The sequence below is a fragment of the Rhinolophus sinicus genome, linkage group LG02 (genome assembly GCF_036562045.2).
Source record: "Rhinolophus sinicus isolate RSC01 linkage group LG02, ASM3656204v1, whole genome shotgun sequence".
Taxonomy (NCBI): domain Eukaryota; kingdom Metazoa; phylum Chordata; class Mammalia; order Chiroptera; family Rhinolophidae; genus Rhinolophus; species Rhinolophus sinicus.
The window spans coordinates 146,050,175-146,077,608 of record NC_133752.1 but is presented as its reverse complement, the minus strand read 5'-3'; the positions used below and the strand labels follow the sequence as shown (position 1 = coordinate 146,077,608).

General features: G+C 35.6%; 2 protein-coding genes across 2 annotated transcripts; both read left to right on the top strand.

Moving 5' to 3' along the window:
• Positions 1-413: 413 nt before the first annotated feature.
• Positions 414-1,352, top strand: LOC109439236 (olfactory receptor 6C75). The gene has a single exon (XM_019719498.2). The coding sequence runs from the start codon at positions 414-416 to the stop codon at positions 1,350-1,352; it is 939 nt and encodes a 312-aa protein (XP_019575057.2).
• Positions 1,353-14,050: 12,698 nt separating this feature from the next.
• On the top strand, positions 14,051-14,998 carry LOC141568624 (olfactory receptor 6C2-like). Its single transcript, XM_074319021.1, has one exon. It carries the CDS (start codon positions 14,051-14,053, stop codon positions 14,996-14,998), a length of 948 nt encoding a protein of 315 aa, XP_074175122.1.
• Positions 14,999-27,434: the final 12,436 nt, after the last annotated feature.

The following is a 27,434-nucleotide window of genomic DNA, read 5'->3' as shown; positions in this document are numbered from 1 at the left end:
AAGGTATATGGAGAGCAACAAAATATGTATCTTCAAGGGTATTGTGGTATCCTTGGGAGTAAGCTCTCAGAGTTTTATTTGAGGTTTTAATCTTTTTTTTTCTTGTTTTCAGGAACATATCAAAATGTTCAGAGGACAAAGATTTAGACTGAAATGTGTGAGAATACAATGAAGGAAACATAGGAGTACTGAATTAATGGATGATGTAATAAATTTTTAAAAACGTTTTGTTTCTATGTACTACAAAATCATTTTTCTATTAACTAAAAAGGCAGAATAATTTTCTAAGCATGGGTGGCGGTGGCCGTGTGCATGCATGTGTGTGTGAGTCTCTTTGTTGGTGTCATAGCCTTTTTATTTGTTCATCTATTTTACAGCTGAAACAAAGAATATCATTGAAAAGAAGGAAAAGAATGAGAAATTACACAGAAGTAACAGAGTTTATTCTTCTTGGACTGACAAATGACCCACAGTGGCAGGTTGTACTTTTCACATTTCTTCTTGTTACCTACATGCTAAGTGTAACTGGGAACCTGATCATTATCACGCTCACCCTTTCAGATCCCCATCTGCAGACTCCAATGTATTTCTTCCTTCGAAACTTCTCAGTCCTAGAAATATCGTTCACGTCAGTCTGCATTCCGAGATTCCTTGTCACTATTGTGACAGGCGACAGAACCATTTCTTATAATGGTTGTATGGCTCAGCTATTTTTCTTCATCTTCTTGGGGGTGACAGAGTTTTACCTTCTGGCTGCCATGTCCTATGACCGCTATGTGGCCATCTGCAAACCTCTACATTACACCACCATCATGAGCAGCAGAGTCTGTATCCTTCTTGTCTGTAGCTCCTGGCTTGCTGGATTCCTGATCATCTTTCCACCAATAATCCTGGTGATGCAATTGGATTTCTGTGCCTCCAATATAATCGATCATTTTATCTGTGACTCTTCTCCCATTCTGCAGCTTTCTTGCACAAACACTAGTTTTCTAGAACTCGTGGCATTTTTTCTAGCTGTGGTAACACTTATGGTCACCTTAACACTAGTTATTCTCTCCTACATGCATATCATCCAGACAATTGTGAGAATTCCTTCCTCAAGTCAAAGGAAAAAAGCCTTTTCCACTTGTTCCTCCCATGTGATCGTTGTCTCCCTCTCTTACGGTAGCTGCATTTTCATGTACATTAAGCCTTCTGCAAAGGAGAGGGTAACTTTAAGCAAGGGAGTGGCTGTGCTCAATACCTCAGTGGCTCCTCTCTTGAATCCTTTCATATATACTCTAAGAAATCAGCAAGTGAAGCAAGCCTTCAAGAACATGGTCCAGAGAATGGCCTTTTCTTCAAATAAATGAATTGATTATGTGAAAAATGTACCCCTGAAAGCAAAGCTGAATAAAACTCTTTGCCCTTCTTTAAATACCTCACTTCCTTCTTTAATTTAGGCATGTTTATATGTTATCAATGTCTGTTTTTCTTATTAGTCTAGAAGCCAGGTCCTATTTAAAGTTATAAAGATGACAGTCAATCTTTCAGCTGTGTAATTAAATTTTAGATAAATCAATAATCTCCATTATTTCTCATATCACAGCAAGGTAGATCATGAAGTCATCCAAGACATAAAGACTATTATAATATAAGAAGCTTACTAAAAGTTGCGTATAAATATAAAATTTATTTTATGTGAAATAAATAAAAATATGTATTTTAATCAGTACCTCTAAAATGTTTTCTTCAGTGTCATCAATAAAACATGTTACATAATTAGAGTTATTAAAATGTCTACTTGAATTTATCAATAAAATGTAGTTAAAACATTAGAAAAATGAAATAGGAATTTAACATAAAATGTGGTGTCAGAAATATTATCTCTCAGACCGACAGGTCTAGAGATGCTTCTGGAAGAAACATCACAGTGGCTGCCCAAAGAGAATCCCAAGTTCAGTTCAAATTTGTATTGGTTGGTGATGGTTGGACTGGAAAAACTACATTTGTGAAACATCATCTGATTGGTGAATTTAAGAAGTATGTAGCTGCTGTGGATATTGAGCACACCCCCACCCCTCCTGTGTTCCATACCGACAGAGGACATATTAAGTTCAATGTATAGGATACAGCTGGTCAGGAGCAATTTGGAAGACGAGAGATGGCCATTACATCTAAGTCCAGTGTGCCATTATAATGTTTGATGTAACTTCAGATCGAAAGACACAAGACTGAAAGCAAAGAGATGAAAAAAAACGTTTCATGTAAATGGAAATTTAAAAAAAAACTGAGATAGCAATAATTATACCAGGCAAAATAGACTTTAAAACAAAAGCTATAACAAGAGACAAGCACTCAGTAATTCTACTTTTGTTTATTTATCAGATAAAATCCAAAACATTAATTCAAAAAGACACGTGCATCTAGAGGTTCATTGCAGCATTAATTACAATACTCATCATATGGAAGCAATGTAAGTGTCTTTCAATAGGTGAATGGATAATGAAGAGGTGGTACATATATGCAATGGAACATTACTCAGCCATAAAAAGAATGAAATCTTCCTATGTGCAATAGCATAGATGAACTTGAATGAAATGTCAAACAGAGAAATATAAATACCATAGGATTTCAGTTAGATGTGGAATCTAAAGAACAAATGAATAAACAAACTCATAGATACAGAGAACATATTGATGGTTGCCAGATGGGAGGGGAATTGAAAAGGTGGTGAAAAAGGGGAAGAGATTAAGAAGTACAAATTGGTAGTTACAAATTAGTCATGGGCATGTAAACTATAACATAGGAAATATAGTCAATAATATTGTAATAACTATATATTGTGTCAGATGGGTAATAGATTTATTAGGGTAATCACTTTGTAAGTTATATTAATGTCTAATCACTGTTGTACACCTGAAACTAATATAACACTGTATGTCGATTGTAATTGGAAAATAATAAAATTATTTTAAAAAGAAAAGGGAAAGAAAGAAAATAATAATATATCTATGATTAAATCTTTCTGTAGTTGTATAATATTGCTTGTTTTGCATGATTCAATTTTGTCATTTCAGATGCAACATAGAAAGTCATAATTTTTATAACTCTTAATCAAATTCACTGTTTAAACCCCCTCTATGTGCCAGATCAAAAATTTTAATACTCAATGGGCATGACAACAGCCTATTCCTATAAAATATATTGTCTCTCACAACATAAATCCTAATAATAAATAAAACTATTGTATACCAAATATGAAAATCAATGATAAGTTAAAAGCCAATTCTTGCCTTAATTAAACATTAAATGATTAGGAAAATAAATCCATAAAAGCAATGGTACTGTAATAAAAAATAATTTTAAAAAAGAAACATTATTCAAGCAATGTGCTACAAGAGCATTTCCCCCTACTTCCTACTTACCATAGGAACATTCTTTCTTAATCATGACATATTTATTAATCATGAGCCCTGATCTACCATCATAAAGTCATAAACTCCTAAAGCAACTAATATGTAACCATACAGGGTTTTCCCCAATTTCTAAACTGTCATCTCATCTCCAAGTTACTGTACTTTTTATTACCCTTTTGTAATTGACCACAAGCAACATTTTTTAACCAGTCTTCCAAACCTTATTTTGTTATTAAAATATTCTCTGATGGGTTCCTTTTAAACACACATATTTCAAAATTTCAAGGGCAGATATTTTATAGAAAGCGTTAGGTCAGTGGTTTTTAATTGAGTGAACTGTTTTTGAGTCATTCATGTAAACATTGTCTTACAAAGTATCATCTGTAGGCAGAATAAAGAATTTTTCTGTTACACTTTTCCAGTTTTTCAAATGTAAATAAATGCTCCTATGATTAAAAAATATAAATTCATTCCACAATATCATTGAATACCTAGTATTTTTCCCCAATGTGTATTCTCATATTAAATACATACTTTAATTGTTTAATAATTGTTTATATCACGGTAAAGCAAAATACTTTGATTATTAAAATTGCTTATACCCATATCCTTAGAAAGTGTAGTGGGGAATTGAATCAGGCTTGTGCTTTTTTCTTCTCATTAGTAAGATGGGCACCTGGCCTCTGTCTGATGCTGTTGTTCTATCTCACTGTCTCAAAGGACAGCAAGCATCCCTGCTGCCTATTTCAGTTGCTTTGCCAAAGTTCATAATGCACAAGATTTATTAATGACATAAAACCTAGGTCTCTGAGGATTCTTTATTCATTCAGGTGATCCCAGTGTGTCTTCAGAAGACCAAGCAGAAAACATAAATAACATTATTTTTGGAGTAAAAAGCCAACTCCCTGCTCAAAACCATCAGAGCTCTTCCAAAACCCAGAGGAAGTTCTTTTATCTCATCCCTTATATTAGGTTTTCTTCCCTTTATGACAGAGATCAAAGGAAAGTCTTTTCAAGGTTTACAAGCAAAGGTCTCTAATGAGTCTTTATATGATATGAAAGTGGGAAACTCAAAGAACTCAAGACCCTCCAGGAGATGCCTGGAGAGTAAACGCAGGTTGATGACCCTGGTGGACCAGGGCAGAGGCACGTCCCCCTTAACACAGCACAATTAAACACAGCAAGGAGCTACCGGCTGAAACCACGACAAATTATCCAAAGAGTAAGTACCATAAGGTAGATACGTGAATTATTTTCCATTTTGAGAGATAAGAGAAAGAAATATTTGTTGGCATAGCCCTCTGTAATGCGGTTAGTTAAGCTTATTTCAACTTCTAATACGGAAAATTGTAGTAGACACGTCACGACCAATTCAATAGTGCTTTGTAAGACGAAGATCACATGCAGGGCTACATTTTGTTTTCCGTAAGCGGTGACCTTCGCAGTGTAACATCAAGAACATACAGAAACATATTTGCCAAACCCCTGGAATTTATACCCCCAAAGAATATTACATTGCTTAAAATGTTATCATTTTCTAAATTGTGAATATTCTTTCATGATGAAAAATTTAAGCAGAAACAAATCCATCCCTCCTAAGCCTCTATTAGTTCAACAGAAATGTTCCCTTAATATCTAAGTTACTCACTCAAGAGTAACTTAATGACTTAAGGAGGGGAGAAAGGTACTTTTTGTGGTTCATGAAGCACTGGTTGAAGAGTATTTCACTAAGGCCATTTTGCCGCCTGGTGTGTGTTCAGAGCGGGGGAGTATGAAAAACAAGATGACAGCAAGGACATCCATTTTTAGTGATTTAATAGTTTGTTCTACTTATTGCCCGTTTTGTAGCCCTAGAGTATTTGGGAAAGAATTCTTAGATAAATCAAATTTAAAGGTCTAGGCAATGAATAAGGCATAGCAAATTGTTAGCACACTATTTCACTTTGTTGACCTTAAACAAACACACAGCCAGCTATTTCTCCAGAAACGAGGATTTATTCAGGAACAACAAAGAATTGCAATTCGGGACATGCAGTCTAATGGCAAACAATGCTCAATTCCAGAGAACCCAGGAGAGGAAGTTCTTTCACAGAAGAAAGGGGGAGTTCAGAGGATCTGTTGTAAACAGAGAGTCCATTGGAGGAAACTAGGAGTGTGACATGTGGCTTTTCATTGGCTGAGTTGTAACAGTCTTTCATTGGCTAAGTGGTTGCTCCTTTTTCCTGCTGGAGTGGTAGAGTAGAAAAACGTCTTTCTGTTGGAGGTCATTGACAATGAGTAGTAGGGTGTGAGAACTTCTCCTGCAGGCCCTCCCAACTCTAATTTAAATGAAGTTTCTGTTTATCAATCTTCATAACTTGCATATAAGAGAAACCATAATAATGAGTCTTAATAAACTGATCTTATCTAACAAAGGCAAAACTAGCATTTGCATAGAAAAGGAGGATTAAGGGGATATGAAAATTCTAATAGTTGGAAAAGAAAGCACTCTGTTTTTCTTTCCTTGCATAAGCTGTTGATTGGTGTGAGACACAAAGAGACCACAGTTTTGGGGTGGAAGGGTCATCAAAGGAAACAGTTTTCGTTATTTATCTATTTCTTGAAAAACATTGAGGGTTTAAGTTATGAGGTAAGTGTGTGTGACAGGTTGTCGTTATATAATGTTGGCTGGTAGCTTTGTTAGTGTCTTCATCTAAGTTGTGCCACGTCTGCATCATTTCCCTTATTAGATTTTTTATTAGTTTTCCTGCATGAGTGTCCATTTTTCTATGTTACCATGTTTCCGCGAAAATAATATATAGTCGGAAAATCAGCTGTAATGCGTCTTTTGGAGCAAAAATTAATATAAGACCCAGTCTTACATCATGTTATACGATATCATATTATATTATATGATATCGTATAATATCACATTATACGATATCATATAATATTATATTATTTTATATTATACCAGGTATTGTATTATATTATATTATATTATATTATATTATATTATATTATATTATACCCAGTGTTATATTATAGTAAAATAAGACCGGGTCTTATATTAATTTTTGCTCCAAAAGACGCATTAGAGATGATTGGCTAGGTCTTATTTTGGGGGAAACATAGTAGTCTCTTTAAAGCAAGGTTGGCCTTGCTATATGTAACTCACGGGATTTTATAAGCACATGTCCATAGGAAGAGAGAAATCAACTTTTTCAAACTCAGAGGGCCATGTCATTTGCAGTATATGTTTTAAAGCCAACTGAGTGAAAAAAGTCATTCATGTACAAACTAATGGATGTCTCCTGGGGAGATACCATTTTATTCAGTAATAGAAAAATAGCAGGAACCCTAGAGACTATGTACTCAGTTAGTACATATTTTCATAGCTACCATTATAAATAATTACTGCTGCTTAAAGACTAGGTACAGTTAGAAATAGAGTCCTTTCCTCTTGCTGAAGAATATACATAATATCAACAAAATAAGACTTGAAATACAGGGAAAGAAGCCCGTTAACATTCTACTCGTCCTTCGTGTGTTTCTAAAATTATAATGTAAATATATAAATTAAGTGACTACATGTTATACAAATACAGCACTAATTCGAAGGGAGCTGTGGATATAAATGATGATGTCAAGTTTGGGCATCAAACCACCATTAATTGCCTTGGTGAATCTCAAACATTAAGATGCATATGAAACGCTTGATCACAATACTAAAAATATTTTAATTTTCAGTTTTTTCACTGGCATCTAACCCTTATCCCCCACTGCATGGCTAAAATTTTTTAGCTCTTTCTTAGTTCGGGAATCAATATGGTGAAAGCCTCCTTGATGAATCTAATTCAGAGAGTTACATACATTAAATAAGCTAGTTAAATATTCAAGTATAGTTAAGTATTTCTGGAAGAAGAAAGTAAAACATTACATAAAAATAACTACAGTAAGAATTTTTATATAAATTAAATGAGTTTATGATACAAAGCCTAGCCCTGTGAGTAGCAAATAGTAGACACTGGATGGCATACTTCCATTTAAAATAGCTTGTGTCACATTTTCAAAAATCCAGGTGGAAGCAAGTCCTGACATAGAATTAGGTGGATGTGGTCTAACAGAAAGTAGGAGGGAGACAAGATTCCAGAGTTGCATCATTAGTTAGGAAGAGTGAGCCCAAAACCACGTCAGAGTGAAGGATTCCACACATTTTGTACCAGTCTGAGCCTATTGATAATGAATGTTATGGCTGGACTGGCCTTGTGGTTCTTCTTATGATTACAAGACACCTCAGCAATAACCATCATGAAATGTGGGGGAGGAGGATGGGGAAGGTTTATTACTCACACGTCCTAGAAAGCACATGGCATACCTGGGGCCACACAGAGCGGTTATGGGTACGTGTGTGCGCTTGCGCATGCGTGTGGAGGGGGAGGGGCTGGGGTTCTGCTTTTATTGGGTTTGAGGGTAGGGACCTAGGATTTCCCAGGCTAACTCTTTATCAGTGAATTTAAAACCTAGGAAAGGGAATTTAAAGCATGGAGAGAGAAAAAAACAAGAGGTCCAAATTGTCAGTTATGGAAATCAACCATGATCTCCAAAAAACGTGTGGGTGGGGTGTTCAGTATCTGGCAATGTGTTTATTGGAGATAGCCATCTTTAAAGTTGATGCCTCTTTGAATTGGATACCTCAGCAATCAAAGCTTAAGTCATGCAGTTGCATTACAGAAAGAAAAGCCAATTGTCAGGTCTTACAGGACAACATAATCAAGGCATAGGCCAGTACACCTTGAGGAGTTAGGCAAAAAGGAGGTTGGGATTTTAGGTGGGTACTCGAGTATGGACGACAAAGGCCATGGAGGTAAACATCACCTTTGTCATAATTTTCCCCAGCTTACACTTGTGGAGAGATTTCTGAGAGGTTAAGACCCAGATAAATTAAAAGAAGGAAATGATTCTTGTCTTCTGGAAAAGGAAAGGATATAGTCACCCTTACTTAATAAATTGTGAAGATGGAAAAGAGGATTACAAGTGATACTGTATTTCTGAAGAGGAAAAAAAAAAGAAGGTTAAATTTTTTTTTTCTGATTGAACTTTTTTTTTAAATTAGTTTATTGGGGTGACAATTGTTAGTAAAGTTACATAGATTTCATGTGTACAATTCTGTATTATATCATCTATAAATCCCATTGTGTGTTCACCACCCAGTCAGTTCTCCTTCCATCACCACATATTTGATGCCTTTTACCCTCATCTACCACGCCCTCCCCCCTTACCCTCTGATAACCACTAAACTATTGTCTGTGTCTATGAGGTTGTGTTTCTCATTTGTCTGTCTTGTTCTTTTGTTGATTTTGGTTTATATACCACATATCAGTGAAATCATATGGTTCTCTGCTTTTTCTGTCTCACTTATTTTGCTTAGTATTATAATCTCAAGATCCATCCATGTTTTCACAAATGGTCCTATTTCATCTTTTCTTACCGCCAAATAGTATTCCATTGTGTATATATACCACTACTTCTTTATCCATTCATCTATCGAAGGACATTTTGGTTGTTTCCATGTCTTGGCCACCGTAAATAAAACTGTAATGAATATTGGAGTACATGTGTCTTTATGAATAAACATTCTCAGATTTTTTGGGTAGATACCCAGGAGACAGATGCTGGGTCATATGGTAATTCTATTCGTAATTTTTTGAGGAACCTCCACACTGCCTTCCATAGCAGCTGCACCAGGCTGCATTCCCACCAACAGTGTATGAGGGTTCCTTTTTCTCCACAGCCTCTCCAAAACTTGTTACTATTTGTCTTGTTGATGATAGCCATTCTGACTGGGGTGAGGTGATATCTCATTGTGGTTTTGATTTGCATTTCTCTGATGATTAGTGATGTTTAGCATTTTTCATGTCTATTTGCCATTTGTATGTCCTCTTTGGAGAAATGTCTCTTCAGGTCCTCTGCCCATTTTTCAATTGGGTTGTATGTTTTTTTGTTGCTGAGTTGCATGAGTTCCTTACATATTTTGGATATTAGCCCTTTATCGGAGGCACTGTTTGCAAAACTCTTCTCCCATTCAGTTGGTTGCCTCTTTATATTGTCGATGGTTTCTTTTGCTGTGCAGAAGGTTTTAAGATTGATATAGTACCATTCATTTATTTTAGCTTTTACTTCCTTTGCCTTTGGAGTCAAATTCATAAAATGCTCTTTGAACCCAAGGTCCATAAGTTTAGTACCTATGTTTTCTTCTATGCAGTTTCTTGTTTCAGGTCTTATGCTTAAGTCGCTGATCCATTTTGAATTAATTTTGGTACATGGTGACAGATAGCAGTCTAGTTTCATTCTTTTGCACATGGCTTTCCAATTCTTCCTGCACCATTTATTGAAGAGGCTGTCTTCTCTCCATTGTATGTTTTTGGCTTCTTTGTCAAAAACTATCTGTCCATATTTATGTGGTTTTATTTCTGGGTTCTCAATTCTATTCCATTGGTCTATGTGTCTGTTTTTCTGCCAATACCATGCTGTTTTGATTATTATTGCCCTGTAGTACAAGCTAAAGTCAGGGAGTATGATACCTCAAGCATTGTTCTTCTTTTTTTTTTTTTTTAAGATTGCTTTGGCTATTCGGGGTCTTTTGTGGTTCCAGACAAATCTGATGATTTTTTGTTTTATTTCTTTAAAAAATGCCATTGGGATTTTGATAGGGATTGCATTAAATCTGTATATTGCTTTGGGTAATATGGCCATTTCAACTATGTTGATTGTTTCAATCCATGAGCACAGAATGTTTTTCCATTTCTTTGTGTCTTCTTCAATTTCATTTAAAAATGTATTGTAGTTTTCAGCATATATGTCTTTCACATCCTTGGTTAAGTTTATTCCTAGGTATTTTATTCTTTTTGCTGCAATTACAAAAGGAGTTGTGTTTTTTATTTCTTTTTCTGAGATTTCATTGTTAGTATACAGGAATGCAATGGACTTTTGTACATTGATTTTGTAGCCGGCAACTTTACTGTATTCATTGATTGTTTCTAATAATTTTTAGGTGGAGTCTTTAGGATTTTCTATATACAGCATCATGTCATCTGCAAAGAGTGACAATTTAACTTCTACATTCCTAAATTTGGATGCCTTTTATTTCTTTCTCTTGCCTGATTGCTTTGGCAAGGACTTCCAACACTATGTCGAAAAGCAGAGGTGATAGGGGACAGCCCTGTCGTGTTCCTGAATGTGAAGCCAAGGGCTTCAGTTTTTCACCATTAATTATGAGATTAGCTGAGGGTTTGTCATATATGGCCTTTATTATGTTAAGGTATTTTCCTTCTACACCTATTTTATTAAGTGTTTTAATCATAAATGGATGTTGTATCTTGTCAAATGTTTTTTCTGCATCAATTGATATAATCATATAATTTTGTTCTTTATTTTGTTTATGTGATGTATCACATTGATGGATTTGCATATGTTGAACCACCTTTGTGCCCCTTGGGTGAACCCCATTTGGTCGTGATGAATAATCCTTTTAATGATGAATAATCTTTTTAATGCTTCGTTGCATTTGATTTGCTAGAGTTTTGTATAGGATTTTTGCATCTATATTCATCAGAGATATTGGTCTGTAGTTCTCTTTTTTTTGTGTTGTCCTTACCAGGTTTTGGTATCAGGGTAATGTTGGCCTCATAAAATGAGTTGGGGAGTACTGTCTCTTATTCAATTTTTTGGAAGAGTTGAGAATGATTGGTATTAGATCCTCTTTGAAGGATTGGTAGAATGCACTACTGAAGCCATCTGGTCCAGGACTTTTGCTTATGGGAAGGTTTTGGATGACTGATTCAATTTCATTACTGGTGATCGGTCTGTTTAGATTTTCCATTTCTTCATGGTTCTGCCGAGGAAGGTTATATGTTTCTAAGAACTTGTCCATTTCTTTTAGGTTATTGAATTTGGTGGCATATAGCCCTTCATAGTATTCTTGGATGATCCTTTGTATTTCTGTGGCATCCGTGATAACTTCCCCTTTTTCATTTCTGATTTTGTTAATTAGTGTCTTCTCTCTTTTTATCTTAGTGAGTCTAGCCAAGGGTTTGTCAATTTTGTTAATCTTTTCAAAGAACCAGCTCTTTGTCACATTAATTTTTTCTATTGTCTTTTTGTTCTCTATTCCATTTAGTTCTGCTATGATTTTAATTATTTCCTTTCTTCTGCTGACCTTGGGTTTCACTTGTTCTTCTTTTTCTAGTTCTTTAAGGTGTAACATGAGGTTATTTATTGGGATTTTTCTTGTTTCTTGAGATAGGCCTGCAATGATATAAATGTCCCTTTTCAAACTGCTTTTGCTGCATCCCAAAAATTTTGGTAGGATGTATTTTAATTCTCATTTGTTTCTATGTATCTTTTGATCTCTCCTCTAATTTCTTCTTTGACCTCATCGTTCTTTAAAAGTATGGTGTTTAATCTCCATGTATTTGTGTTTTTTTCCTGCTTTCTTTTTGCAGTTGATATCCAATTTCAAAGCCTTGTGATCAGAGAATATGCTTGGTATGATTTCAATCATCTTAAATTTCCTGAGGTTAGTTTTATGTCCCAATATATGGTCTATCCTTGAGAATGTTCCATGTACACTAGAAAAAAAATGTACAGTCTGATGTTTTAGGATGAAGTGCTCTATAAATGTCAATTATGTCCATTTCATCTAATGTGTCATTTAGGGTTGCTATTTCATTATTTATTTTCTCTTTGGATGATCTATCCATAGCTGTCAATGATGTATTTAAGTCCCCTAGTATAACTGTTTTGGTCAATTTCTCCCTTTAGTTCGGTTAGCAGTTGCTTGGTATATTTTGGTGCTCCCTGATTGGGGGCATAAATATTGATGACTGTTATGTCTTCTTGTTGTATAGTCTCCTTTACCATTATGAAATGTCTATTTTGTCCCTTGTTACCTTTTTCACCCTGAAATCTATTTCATAATCAGTATGGCTACACCTGATTTCCTCTGGATACCATTTGCTTCAAGTTTCAATTTCTACTCTTTCACTTTGAGTCTAAGAAGCAGGTTAAAGTGTAGATAAAGGGTCAAATTTAACAATGGAAGAAATTTTAAAAGCAAACTACAGGTCTTATAGGTAGGTACATTTTGTCCTTAAGACATTCAGAATTAGCATTCTATTCTTTCCAAGTGATATTTTTTCTCTAATAACTGTAGTTGTGATTCACCAACAGTCGGTTCACAGAGGATTCAAATATTAGATGACTGAACTTTAATTTTTTAAAAAATATTGTGGAGATGCTAGAAAAATAATTACCAAAAAAGTGTCATTGGCTTCAACACTAATGAAGTTATTGTAGATGTTTAAAAATATTACTCAGCCATAAGAAAACAAGAAATACTGCTATTTATGATGACATGGATGGATCTAGAGAGTATTATGCTAAGTGAAATAAGTCAAGCTGAGAAAGACAAATACCATATGTTTTCACTTATACATGGAGTATAAAGACAAAACAAAACAAACAAGCAAAACAATAACTGACTCATAGAAACAGAGACTAAAGGAATGGTTACGGGGGGATGGGTGAAAAGGTAGAGAGGAATATAGTCAATAAGATTGTGATAAGCTTACACAGTGACAGATGGTTACTAGAATTAGTGGGGTGATCACATTGTAAGGTATAAAAATGTCGAATCACTGTATTCTACACCTGAAATTAATATAACTAAGATTGTATATCAACTACACTTAAATAAAAAAGTTAATAAAAACATTAAAAAGCAGTTGGGGGTTCGAATTGAAAGTCAGGTTGCAGAGGCTTAAAGCTTAAATGGAGTAGAAGTAAGATGAGAAGGTGCAGACACTATCTTTTTAAAGAAATTGAAAGCCTAATAAAAAAAAAACACAACCTGGAAGATTACAAGTAGTTATTATTAAATGTATTCTTAGCTTCAGGGGCTTTGAGAGAAAGAGTACTGCAGTCAATTAACAAAAATAACATGGATTTATATGAGGATATCTTTTTGTAAATATCTTGAATACATTTTCTCACACTATAAATAAAATAGCTGTACATCAAACCACCTTGAGTTAAGAACAAGCAATATAAGTAGAGAAGAAGAGTCAAAGGAAAATCTCAGGATCCAGGGTTGTGTTTTGTTGTCATTGTTAATTGTTTGTTTTCCAGGAGAAATGCATCTTACCCTTAAAACAATCTTTTCATACTAACAACTGAAAAGCATTCATGTTTTTAACTATGTGGATATGTCCTGTATCCAAGGTTTGTCTTAGACGAAGAAGGATTAAGTACACATGAAATAACATCACCTTTTTTCCCCCTAACTTATTTGTAAATCCAATCCATATAATGAATTACAAACAATCAACTACATTTATACATTTTAAGGGGCAAAAAAATTATCTGACAAAAACTTCGATTATTTTACAATAACAAGAATCGTGAAGGAATAATCCACTGCTCATACAAGAATATTCAGAAAGGCTATTGGAATAATGGCAATATTGATTATGATGTGAAAGGAGAAAATAAATGTACACTGGATTGCTTGGTTTTTATATGTACAGTCTTTATATGCACAGAATTCAAATATCTAGGTCCCGATAAAATCTCTTCTTTTTATATGCTGATTGGATAGATTTCAAAAGTCAGTGATGAGAAACCACACACCAGTAACAACTTTTATCCTGCTGGGACTGACGAATGATCCACAACTGCAAATTCTGCTTTTTATCTTTCTATTTCTCACCTACTTATTGAGTGTAACAGGGAACCTGACTATTATCCTTCTCACCTTGGTGGACTCCCATCTTAAAACTCCTATGTACTTTTTCCTCAGAAATTTTTCCATCTTAGAAATCTCATTTACCACTGTCTGTATTCCTAGATTCCTGTACAGCATATCAACCGGGGACAATAGCATTACCTACAATGCTTGCGCAAGTCAAATATTTTTTGTTATTCTCTTTGGAGCAACAGAATTTTTTCTCCTGGCAGCCATGTCTTATGACCGCTACGTTGCTATCTGTAAACCCCTTCATTACATGACCATCATGAACAATAGGGTCTGTGCCTTTTTAGTCCTCTGGTGTTGGGTGTCTGGCTTGCTGATCATTCTCCCACCCCTTAGCTTGGGCCTCCAGCTTGAATTCTGTGACTCCAATGCCATTGATCATTTTAGCTGTGATGCAGGTCCCCTCATGAAGATCTCATGCTCAGATACATGGGTAATGGAACAAATGGTTATCCTCGTGGCTGTATTTGCACTCGTTATCACCCTAGTGTGTGTGTTTCTGTCCTACACATACATTTTCAGGACTATTCTGAGATTCCCCTCTGTCCAACAAAGAAAAAAGGCCTTTTCTACCTGCTCTTCCCATATGATTGTGGTTTCTATCACCTACGGAAGCTGCATCTTCATCTATATCAAGCCCTCAGCAAAGGAAGGAGTGGCCATTAATAAAGGCGTATTCATGCTAACTACTTCTGTTGCCCCCTTGTTGAACCCTTTCATTTACACCCTGAGGAATAAGCAAGTGAAACAAGCTTTCAATGACTCCATAAAGAGGATACTATTTCTCTCAAAGAAATCGACATTTTGATGAATAAGACAGAGTAAAATGAAAGAAGAAAGTCCTCTAAATAATTAAGTACAGCTCCTAACTTTTTCATTGTTTTGTGCCTGTAATTTACTCTTACTAATCTTCTCAAAGTCGTTTAATGCTGCATTCTAATCTCATCTTAAACTTCTTCCAAACAAAACTCATACATCATGTTTTTCCTATTTGTGAAGCTTAAAATATATTTCCAAGTAGTTAAACTTGCCTCCATTTCTGACGTAGTGCTTTCTTCAGTGCTCTTGGGAAGAAGAGAACACAATAATATTTAAAAGTATTTGAATTATATAGCAGATACAGTATATAGTAATAGTACTAGTTTCTCTCTCTAAGTCAAAGTTATCAAAATTAATATCATAAATCTAAGAATAAAATAAAACATAGAAAACAGCAAGAGCAAAGATGTATTAAAAATAAATTAAACCAAATAAGGCCTTCTAGGCTAATTAAAATAATGAAAACAACAAAGTGGAGAGATATTAGTGGGAATTTGGGAATAATCAGTATTGAAGAAGTGGAAACATCTTCATAATCACTGATAAGATGTATAGTAGTCCTCAAATATCTGGAGGGGACATGTTCCAAGACACCCAGTAGATGCCTTAAACCTGAGGTAATACCAAACCCTATATATGTTTTCTCCTATACATACATACCTTTTCACTTGAAGGAAGCACTTTCTGGCTTCTATTTGGCATATTCAAATTGCCAGCATCACTACTCTTATGTTTTGGAGTCATCATTCCATGAAATAAGGATTACTTGAACACAAGCACTGCGATACCACGACAGTCCATCTGATAATCAAGACGGCTATTTAGTGACTAATGGACAGGTAGCATATACAGTGTGGACAGAGGGATGATTCAGGTCCAGATGGGATAGAGAGTGACAGCACGAGATTTCATCACAGTACTCAGAAGACAAGCAATTTAAATCTTATGAATTGTTTATTTCTGGGATTTTCTATTTAGTATTTTTAGACCAGAGCTGAGCCTGGGTAACAGAAACCACAAAATAGAAAATGCAAATAAGGGGGGACTACTGTTTTAGCAATTTATTTATATTCATGAAATTCCTAAAAAGACATACATTTAATTTAAAATACATTTAAACATAATGTCACTTATTATGGGTTACAAAATTAGAATAAATGCATAAGAGCAAATTAGATATTCAAATTTTTTAAATTAAAGTTTATTGGGGTGACAATGGTTAGTAAAGTTACATAGGTTTCAAGTATACAATTCTGTAATACCTCATCTATATATCACATTGTGTGTTCACCACCCAGAGTCAGTTCTACTTCCATTACCATATATTTGACCCCGTTTACACTCATCTACCACCCCGTACCCCCGCCCCTCTGGTAACCACTAAACTATTGCTTGTGTCTATGAGTTTTTGTTTCTTTATTTGTTTGTCTTGTTCCTTTGTTGCTTTCAGTTTTATATCCCACATCTCAGTGAAATCATATGGTTCTCGACTTTTTGTGTGTAACTTATTTTGCTTAGCATAACAATCTCAAGATCCATCCATGTAGAAGATCAAATTTTAAATGCTGATGAAATAAGATAACTGTTTACATTAACACTAATGAATGATTTAAGAAGATATCATGGATATCCAACTGGCAAAAATAGGGGGGGAAAGGAGCTACATAAAGGAATAATTATGGGAATTATGATCAAGGGGACAATTGAAGAAAATGTTCCTAACTTGAAGAATTTAGAGTTTGAAGCAAGTAACAGTATGCTAGTTGAAAAAGAGAGAGAGAAAAGAGGGAGGGACAGAAGGAGGAAGGGAGGGAGGGAGGGAGGGAAGGAAGGAAGGAAGGAAGGAAGGAAGGAAGGAAGGAAGGAAGGAAGGAAGGAAGGAAGGAAAAAAAGGAAGGAAAGAAGGAAGGAAGGAAGGGAAAGAGAGAGAGAGAAAATAAACCTCCACTACTAATACTGTCATGCGGGGTGGCCTGCGGGGCCTCTGGTCCCACTCCCCACATAAGAATGCAGGAAATGGTGAGGCCAAAAAGGAACACCCACGGAGACATAAATAAGGGAGTCATACCACTATATTCTGTCTGGCAGCCAGGCGAGACACATGCAGTAGTAGCCACACGATCCACAGTCGCCATTCACTTCTCTGCCTGCCAACCAACCAACCAATCAACGCAGCCCAGCAGTTACATCAGTAGCCAATTGGCTAACTGGTTACAGCTGATGACCAACCAATCACAGTTGATGGCCATTCACCACCCGAGCCAGCACCTCCCCACGCGAGGCCAAGAGCCTGGAAACCGTTCTCTGGGACTCTGTCCCCACAAATACTATCACCTGTTTAATTGTCATCTTTAAAAGTTAATTTTTATATCTAATGGCTAACAGACAAAAAGGACAAAGAATTAATCATTAAAGAAAAATGTAAAAAATTGCCTCTGCTATTAAATTAAAACCTCAGGGACTATTTATTTCAAATTTTAAAACTGGGCTTAGAAATTGCAATTAAACATTCTTTTAGATTATTTCTATTGACAGTATTTTGAAAATAACTGCCTTTTTGAACTACCAGTTTCACAGTGCTTGTGTTCAAGTAAACCTTATTTTATTTATAATGGCCCCGAAGTGTCAAACTCTTTTCAAACATTATTATTAATGCCCTTACCAGTTTTAGTTGTATCAAAATGTAGACGGAAGGAGGCTGAGTAAATTGACAAATATATCATAGGTAGCAAATAATAGAGCCTGAATTCTGATTTCAGTCATGTTCAATCCATCCACTACAATACACTACCTTTAAAGCAGAAGTGTAGTTTTGGTGGGAGAGGGGTGAGAAAGGACACTGTAATCAGACATTTATAAGCTGCCACAGCATTAGGGATCTCTCTTCCATAATATACTCTTCGTTTATCAATGTGTCTGTTTATCTCTGTTTATTAAATAGCTTTGACATCAAAACAAAGTCTAACCATTTCAGAATTTATGTACTAGATTTTGTATATCAGAGTATGTCCTATTGTAGTATAATTAAGATTTCATGTTTTGATAAGGAGAAAAAAGATGAGAGAAAATTGCAGTTATCATCTTTCTGTCAATTTTGAAGCATATTTATTTATGATCAACATGACCTCATGGAGCATTCACCAAAGACTTCCTTTCTTCTTAATTAAATTTATTGGGTGACAACGGTTAGTAAAATTACATAGGTTTCAAGTGTACAATTCTATAATACATCATCTATATATCACATTTTGTGCTTACCACCCAGAGTCCATTCTCCTTCCATCACCAGATATTTGACCACATTTACCCTTTTCTACAATCCTTCCTTCCCCCTTACCCTCTGGTAACCATTAAACAGTTGTCTGTGTCTGTAAATTCTTGTTTCTTTATTTGTTTGTCTTGTTCCTTTGTTGCTTTTAGTTTTGTACTCCACATGAGTGAATTACATACTAAAATCAATATGAGCTACATCTGAATAAAGAAATCTGTACAAGAGACTCTAAAAATACTCAATATTGAGACCAAAGTACTTACGTGACATTTAGTAATGTATTTGATTAATGACAAAGTAACAATTAGTGAATATAACTATTATAGTTGACATATTTGCAAAACAATTAAATAATTTTAACTACTTAATTTAAGTAATGTACCATAGCATCTATTAACATGTAAAATTGAAGAAGACAAGAAGATTAGGAGCCAAGAAGCTGAGTCAAATAGTATTACGCCAACCTTCTTTACATGTGCAGTTTTAAGTGTTATGGCCATAAATAAATGCAAAAAAAAAAGATAATTAGTAATTACTATTTAAAGCATAAAATTTCACTCAGCATTGAAAAGTAACATTCTTTTAAACTGGAAGTGAAAGATGTACAGTGGTGAGAGTGTTACAGTTTGAAATAAAAGAAAGTTACTAATACTTAGTAGTTCCATTTCTTTACGGTTTATTACTAATGCTTTTCCCCCCTTTTGTGGTATTACGTTTCCTTGATTACTTGTGATTCTTGTTGCCTTCATTAGTGTCTGTACATTTGAAGAAGTAGGCACCTCTTCCAGTCTTAACAGATTGGCTTTGGCAGGGAAAGCCCTTTATGTCAGCTCACCCAGAAGTTCTGGGCTTGCCATCTATTGGGGTCCATGGGTGGAGTTGCTGCTGAAGTCCTCAGGTGGACTGGCCTTTTGACTGTTCAGCAGATGGGCCTGCTGCATAGTTCCACACAAGCTGACCTGGTACCTAGGTCTGCATGGGTGGGTCTGGAGCCTGAATCCACTGGGGTAGGCCTGATATCTGAATCCATTTTGGCAAGCCTGAGACCTGGGTCTATAGGGGCAGGTATGGAGCCTGTGATGTTGGGGGTGGCCTGAAGGCTGGGTCCAATGGGGACTGAACTGGTGCAGGGGTGTCCATAAACCTGAATCTGCAGGGGCCAGCCTGGTGCTGGGTTGGACCTGTATTTAATTTTATACAGGCTTATATCATTCTTATTAATTCACCTTTTACATGCAATCTATATGCATGCCTCCATCATTTCTCTCTGCTAGACTGAATTCTGGGTGCTTTGTGGCTTGCTTGTCAGGGATGAGTGGGAAATCAGCCACTTTAAATGCTAACATTTGATTTTTCTCAGCTTCAGGCTTAGCAACCTATCAACTTGTGTTCCTGGATTAAGTGCAGGCATAGTGACTGGAAAATAAGCCCTCTCTTCCTTGATAACTGTGATCCTTCTAAACTAAAAAGCACTATGGCCAAGCATTTCAGCACATAATCAACATTATTCTTGTTAGTATCATTTCTATTATCTCATCTCACTTTTCAATTTCCTCTCCTAACAAGACAAAGATTTTCATAAAGTGAGCTGACAATCATGAAGTTAGGGTTCTAAAGGCTCTTAGCTCTTCCAATTCAATTTACATTTTTTAACATCCCTCTCCAGGAATATTTTTTATTAAGGTAAAATTCACATAACATAAAATTCACCTTTCTAACCATTTTATTGTGTGCAAATCATTGACTATTAGTACGTTCACAAAGTTGTGCCATCATCACCATTATCTAATTTTAGAACATTTTCGTCTCTCAGTAAGAAACTCCATATGTATGAAGCAGTGACTCCGTATTTCTCCCTTCCTCCAGCCCCTGGCACCATTAATATGCTTTCTGTTTCTATAATTTGCCTATTCTAGACCTTTCATATATGTGAAATTATATAACATGTTTATTTATCATTCACTCTCTCTCATTCTCTCTCTTTCCTTCTTTTTCTCTCTCAAATACAGATGTATGTTGAGATAGAGATAGAGAGAGATAAAGATAGAGACATTGAGAAATACAGATATATACATTTATATACATATAGTATATATGTTGTATGTACTATATATACTTTATATACTATGTATATATATATATACTTTATACACTATGTATCTACAATATATATGTGTGTATGTATATGTATATATACTTTATATACTATGTATACTTTTTATATATAAATACTAATACTGTTAATATAAATATATATACATGTTTTTCTTATCCATTTGATAGTAAGTTGGACGTTGTGCCTTTTTATCTTAAATTACCTCACTATCTTAGGCTATGTTTCCTAATAAGATCATTGTGTTACATAGCCAAAGGATAATAATCAAAATCAGAAAATCTGACATATTAATATTTTCAAATCCATTGTCCATATTAAAATTTCATCATTTTCCCAATAATGTCTTTTATATCTTTTTATTTTCAAGTCCAGCATAATCCAGGATTACACATTGCATTTAGTTCTCATTTCTGTTCAGTTCTTTTAATCAGTTCCTCAGCTTATCTTTCACCTTATTGTCTTGAGATTTTTGAAGAGGATATGTTATTTGAGCTCATCTGATCCCCCTAAAGGTTAAATTGAGGAATAAAGCAAAAGTGATCATAGATCCTTTCTTAGTCCATATGATCAAGAGCCAGATAATGTTGGTTTTCCCACTGATGATGGTAACTGATCACTTGGTTAAGGTAGTCTCTTCCAGATTTCTCTAGACTACAAAGTTACTATTTTCTCCACGTAATATGTAATTTGTTAGATATTTCAAGACTATGTAAATAACCTGTTCCTCATGAAACTCATCCACTATTTATAGCATCCAATGATGGTTTGCTAACTAATCATTACTTCTGTATTGATTAATCAGCATATTCTACTATAAAGATGATCTTTATTTTCTCCTGTGTATTTTATTGATTGATTAATTGTAAAACAATATTGACTCAAGGATTCTTATTTTACTCGTTACAATCCGTTAATATCATCATTTATGCTGATATACAAATTATCCAAACATGGTGAGTTGGAGCTTCTTTTAAGTAGCTTCCAAACTTTGTTTATATGTACTCGTCATTTTTTGAGTACAAAAATAAGATAATTTCAGCTCTTTTCTGTTTTCCTTGATCTAGCCCTGAATAATAGAGTCATTTCTCCAAAAATCTCAGGTTCTTTTCAGTCAATAATTATATTTAGAGACCAAGATGTGGACACTAGTTGTTTTGGTGGGTTATTGTGTATGAGCCCTCTCACAAGACAGTGTATGTGTGTGTATGTGTGTATACGTGTGTGTGTATACATACACACACACACACACACATATATGTATATATCATATATATGGTATATACATATATGTGTGTGTGTATATATGTGTATACACACAAATGATGTGTATATATATATATATATATGATGTGTTCATACTGATACCTCTAATTCTATTACAACACTAAATAGAGTACTTAAACACCTCCTGTTTGTGCTTATAATTTCTTTCTCCTACAGTGGAAAATTCAGTGTCATTTTCTTCAATGCCACACTTGTATCAGCCTACAGTACACACAAAGCAATTACAGAATTGATAATCAGTACCACTGTGAAAAGCAAACCTAATAACCAGAATTCACTTTTTAATAATTCTTTTTTAAGTAAAATTTATATCCACTGCAAAGTACAAATATTAAGTATCCAATCTGATGAGTGTTGACAAATATAAGCCACATTTCTATTAATTGTCAGGATCATTCACTTAGTCAATTGCAGGTTTCTACTTTAAACTGTGGTTGCTTTTATAAGACTTCCATAGGGGGAAAAAAGTCAGTTGTAAGCACCTAAATGCGAGAAGACCACCATTAAAAATTACTTCAATGTTTCATTGTATAAAGCAACCATTTACTATGCTCACAGACTCTGTTGTCAGGAATACATACAGAGCAGAGCACGCAGGTCTCATTTCTGCTCCATTATGTCTGAGGCCTCACATGGAAGACTTAAAGAGTGAGAACTGGAGTCATCTTAAGTCACCTTCACTTGCATGTCTATCAGTTGAATCAGACTGTCAGTTTCAGGCCTCAGTGTTTTTGTTTGTTTCGTTTTGTTTTAATATGCACTTTTCTACGTGTTCTCTCATAAGAGTCAGTTTGGGCTTTTTCACAGCATGGTGGTTGGGTTCCAAGGATAAGTGTCCCAAAATAGAGAGATCTAGATAGGAGACATATTCTTTTTTTGACTTATCCTTAGAATCCCACAGCATCAACTCTACTGGTTGGAGTAGTCACTAACTTCTGCCCAAATTCAAGAGAAGGAATTTACCATACTTCTTCTTAAAAGGAGTGACAAAATTACCGCACCCCAACAAGGGGTCTTTCTGCCCCCGTCTCGATGGCAGCCAGGAGAGACACAGGAAGCAAACATCCACCAGTTCCAACACACGGTGGCATGTTCCCAAGCAAACGGTCAAGTGGTCCATCAAATCAGGGATGGAGCCAATTCCCTATAGTCCACAGTAATTCGCCAGGGCTGTGCGTTGGCCTTACAATGTGTGCTCTCTCTGCAGGGCGAGGGCTCCAATTCCTCCCCAACCTGTGGGTGAGTGTCTCAGCAAGCACTTCCCAGCCAACACGGCCGCAACGACCTTCACTTTCTCCAGCCTATGCTGGTTAGAGAACTATCCATGTCTTCCCACCCCTCCATGGGGGTCCAGCTTTCCGGCAGTTGCACGGCCCTCTCCACACTGGTTGGAGAGCCATCCATTTCCTCTCACCCCTCCTCGGGAGTCCCACTCCTAAGAACAGTGCCACCGGCTAACACACACAGTGTGGGAGCCACATGTCCTCCTGCCCAGAGTCAGACACCATTTCTACCTGGCCGGTATCCTGCTCAGCACGCCAGGTGTCTGAGTGGGTGGTGGCCTTGGTGTAAGATGTCCACAACTCTAGGAGCCCACGGCAGCTGCAGACCATCAAAAGGAAGGTGATGCCTTCTCTGGCCAAGAAGGTGATGTGCCATCCAGAGGCTTGAGTCTCCCAGCCAGATGGCACCTCCTGTTCCTGGCGCAGCTCCTCACAGGCTTCCTGAAGATGAGCTTTCACGTGTAGAAACTGCTCGATTACCCCTTTGGGGATTCTGGCCAGTGCTGTACCCTGCTCGCTGCATCATGTGTCATGTGGGGTGTCATGCGGGGTCAAATCCCACTCCCCACACCAGAACACAAGATATTGCGAGGCCAAGAAGGAACACCAACGGAGCCATGGATGGGGTGTTCATACCACTGTAGTCTCGCTGGTGGCTGGGTTGGAGACACAGGAAGCAGGCTCCATACAATGCACAATCCACTGTCCGCTTCCCTGCCAATCAACCAACCAACCAAAAAACCATCCCCTTGCTAAATGCAATCTGTGCTTGCTAGTTCACCCAAGACATTTATATCAGTGGCCAATGGCTAACTGGTTATAGCTGATGGCCAACTAGTTACAGCTGATGGCCATCTACTACCCGAGCCAGCACCTTTCCACGTGAGGCCGAGAGCCTGGAAACTGCTCTCTGGGACTCTGTGCCCACAACCTGAAGAGACATTTCTCCAAAGAGGACATACAAATGGCCAATAGACATATGAAAAAACGCTCAACATCGCCAATCATCAGGGAAATGCAATTAGAAACCACAATGAGCTATCACCTCACAACAATTAGAACGGCCATCATCAACAAGATAAATAGTAACAAGGGTTGGAGAGGCTGTGGAGAAAAAGGAACCCTCGTACACTTGCTGGTGGGAATGCAGATTGGTGCAGCCGCTATGGTAGGCAGTGTAGAAGGTCCTCAAAAAATTACGACTAGAATGACCATATGACCCAGCAATCTCTCTCCTGGGCATCTACCCAAAAAATCTGAAAATATTTATCCATAAAGACAGATGTTCTCCAATGTAATTGCAGCTTTATTTACAATGGCCAAGACATGAAAACAACCAAAACGTCCTTCGGTAGATGAATGGATAAAGAAGTTGTGATATATATACACAATGCAATGCTATTCTGCCATAAGAAAAGATGACATAGGACCATTTGCGACAACATGGATGGATCTTGATATTATAATGCTAAGCGAAATAAGTCAGACAGAAAAAGTCGAGAACCTATGATTTCACTGATATGTGGTATATAAAACTGAAAACAACAAAAGAACAAGACAAACAAATGAAGGAACAAAAACTCATAGACACAGACAATAGTTTAGTAGTTACCAGAAGGTAAGGGAGGAGGGGTGGTAGATGGGGGTAAAGGGGATGCAATATATGGTGATGGAAAGAGAACTGACTCTGGGTGGTGAACATACAATGTAATATATAGATGACATATTACAGAATTGTACACCTGAAATCTATGTAATTTTACTAACAATTGTCACACCGATAAATTTTAATTTAAAAAAAAAAGAAAGAGAGGGGATCTGTGATTTCAAAAGTAATGTAAAATTCTCAAACTTTTCTTTAAGAAGTGAAAATTACCCAAAGAGCTGTCTTTATCATCTCTGTATTCTCAGAACCTAAACTTGAGGCCAATACATACTAAGTATCCAAAAAGTAATTGCTGAGTGAATAAATGGTAGTGATTCTAATCATGATCAGATTTTCTATATCAAAATTCAGTGGAAAGATGTAAAACCTTAAGGACAAGCCTGACATCAGTGATGGTGTGAAAACATGGAGAATTCAGCCCCAGTCTAAAACATCACAATGAATTCTCAATATTTTCCCTAAGATTAGAGAAAACTCTACTTGTTCACAGTTTAGGTGTTGCCATTTAGAATGTTAATGTCTGTTTCTCTATTATTAAGTTTCCTCTCCTTGTGAACTTATTCATTATTACAAAAATTTAAATTCTTCAATGAATTTTTTTGCTCTGATTTGAGGCCACTCTCACCTAAATATTCTATTCTAGATCATGTCCTAATTTGGACTATTGCTTAATGCTTTGTGTCTTGAGAACACCAATCTCCATGGTGCCTTTTGTTTATTCATCAACTAATCCCCCTGAGTCCATTGTAAATGGAAGAGATAAAATGATGGCTAGCCTGAATGACATTATTTCTGCACAAGAAAAGATCATGTCACCATGCCCAAGAAGCATGGAAAAATATTACATTAGCCCTCATTTCAACTATAGCTTATCTCAATTATTAAAATAATATTTCTTTAAGTGGCCTAGGTAAGATATACTGGCACTCCAGGTCCAGAGAAATTTGGGTTCATACGTAAAAATGGGATGATATATACCTTTTTTTTTAATATTGTAGGGGAGCTCTTGGAATTATTTTTTATAATCAATATTTTGGATATTTGGTTAAAAATATAAAAATGACAGAGGAGAAGTATGACAAAGGCTTTTGAAAAATCCCAAAGAACTTGTACTTAAAGAAGTCAAAGAAGCCATTATAGATCACATTAACTAAAACCAGTCACATTCACCAAAAAGTAAGTACATCTTTGACAGTTTCTTTCAGGAATATGTTTTTGCCTTAATAATATATAAATCTCCGCTTTATACAAGTAATCTCAATTATGCACATATTATGTATAAATGGAACTCAACCACACAATTTTTACAAAATATATAAAGGAAGGAAAATTTTAAACTACAGTTTACTCATTATTGTTCACTGTAACACAAAGATTTTGTGATTGATAACACTATGTGTTTTTTTGTGTTCTTATCTAGGTAAATTCAAATTACCAATTTTTAAATAATAAAATCAGGACACCATGTAATCATGTTTGTACAAGATTCAAAACAAATTATTTGGTGTGTTTAACACTAAGCAGATAGATATACTTTATGTTTTAGTTATGCACAATGTGAATTTTTTACATAGTGAAGGTTAGCACTCATCGTACATGCATAAAGTGAAATGAGAAAAAGCAACACAAATGTTATGACCACAAAAAGAACAGATAATGAAAAATAATTACATATCCCTCGTAAAAATTTTATATGTAAAAATTTTGAGTAAGTTCATTAATATATAAATTGGCTAATCCTGAGAAAATATTATTCCTTCGAGAAGCTCTGAAACTTCTGAAGAATGTAGAAAACAAAGGAGACATTACAGACGTAGGCAGGCTGTCTGAATATTTAAATATTTTTTAAAATGACCTTAGATGACAACACCTCTAAAGCTTTTGTGGAAAATAATTACTTTAAACAGGAACAAACAATTAAGCAAATCCTGTATAACATCAAGAATTGTACTGGAAGCCATAAATAGAAAAAGAAAAGAAAAAAGTAATATTCTTTGCCTCCCCAAAACTTACCTTGAATTTTGAACTATTCCTTTTCATTATCCCTCAGGAAAAGAATAGGCAATGTTGTGGAGAGTGCTAATGATTTTTAAAATAAGTAAGAACACTTGCAGTGTATAAAAATAAAATTGGGTCTTAGGTAAAAGTCCTCCTTTAATATCAGAGAGAGCAGACTCATGACTCATGATACTAGGCAGTAAATAAAAATACATTGAGTATATTTACAATCTTACGAGAGACCATTATAATAGATTATTAATTAAAATTAGAATGCCTTGCAGTGCAGACATTGGAATTAGACTGAGGATACTTCCCCACCATTAAATACCTCTGTATACTATTATTTATCAAGGACATATTATTCTACCCCAATGGGCAACTGAGCTGTCTCCATAGATTGTAGAAGTTTGAATGGGGAAGGAGAAAGAAATACTTACTCAAAATAGCAAAATTTAAAAGGAATATGGAGAGCAACAAAATATATATCTTCAAGGGTATTGTGGTATCCTTGGGAGTAAGCTCTCAGAGTTTTATCTGAGGTTTTAATCTTTTTTTTTTTTCTTGTTTTCAGGAACATATCAAAATGTTCAGAGGACAAAGATTTAGACTGAAATGTGTGAGAATACAATGAAGGAAACATAGGAGTACTGAATTAATGGATGATGTAATAAATTTTTAAAAACATTTGTTTCTATGTACTACAAAATCATTTTTATATTAACTAAAAAGGCAGAATGATTTCTTAAGCGTGGGTGGGGGCGGTCGTGTGCATGCATGTGTGTGTGTCTCTTTGTTGGTGTCATA

Excerpts from the sequence above, each read along its gene's own strand:
- LOC109439236 (XM_019719498.2), top strand. The coding sequence starts at position 414 with ATGAGAAATTACACAGAAGTAACAGAGTTTATTCTTCTTGGACTGACA.
- LOC141568624 (XM_074319021.1), top strand. The coding sequence starts at position 14,051 with ATGAGAAACCACACACCAGTAACAACTTTTATCCTGCTGGGACTGACG.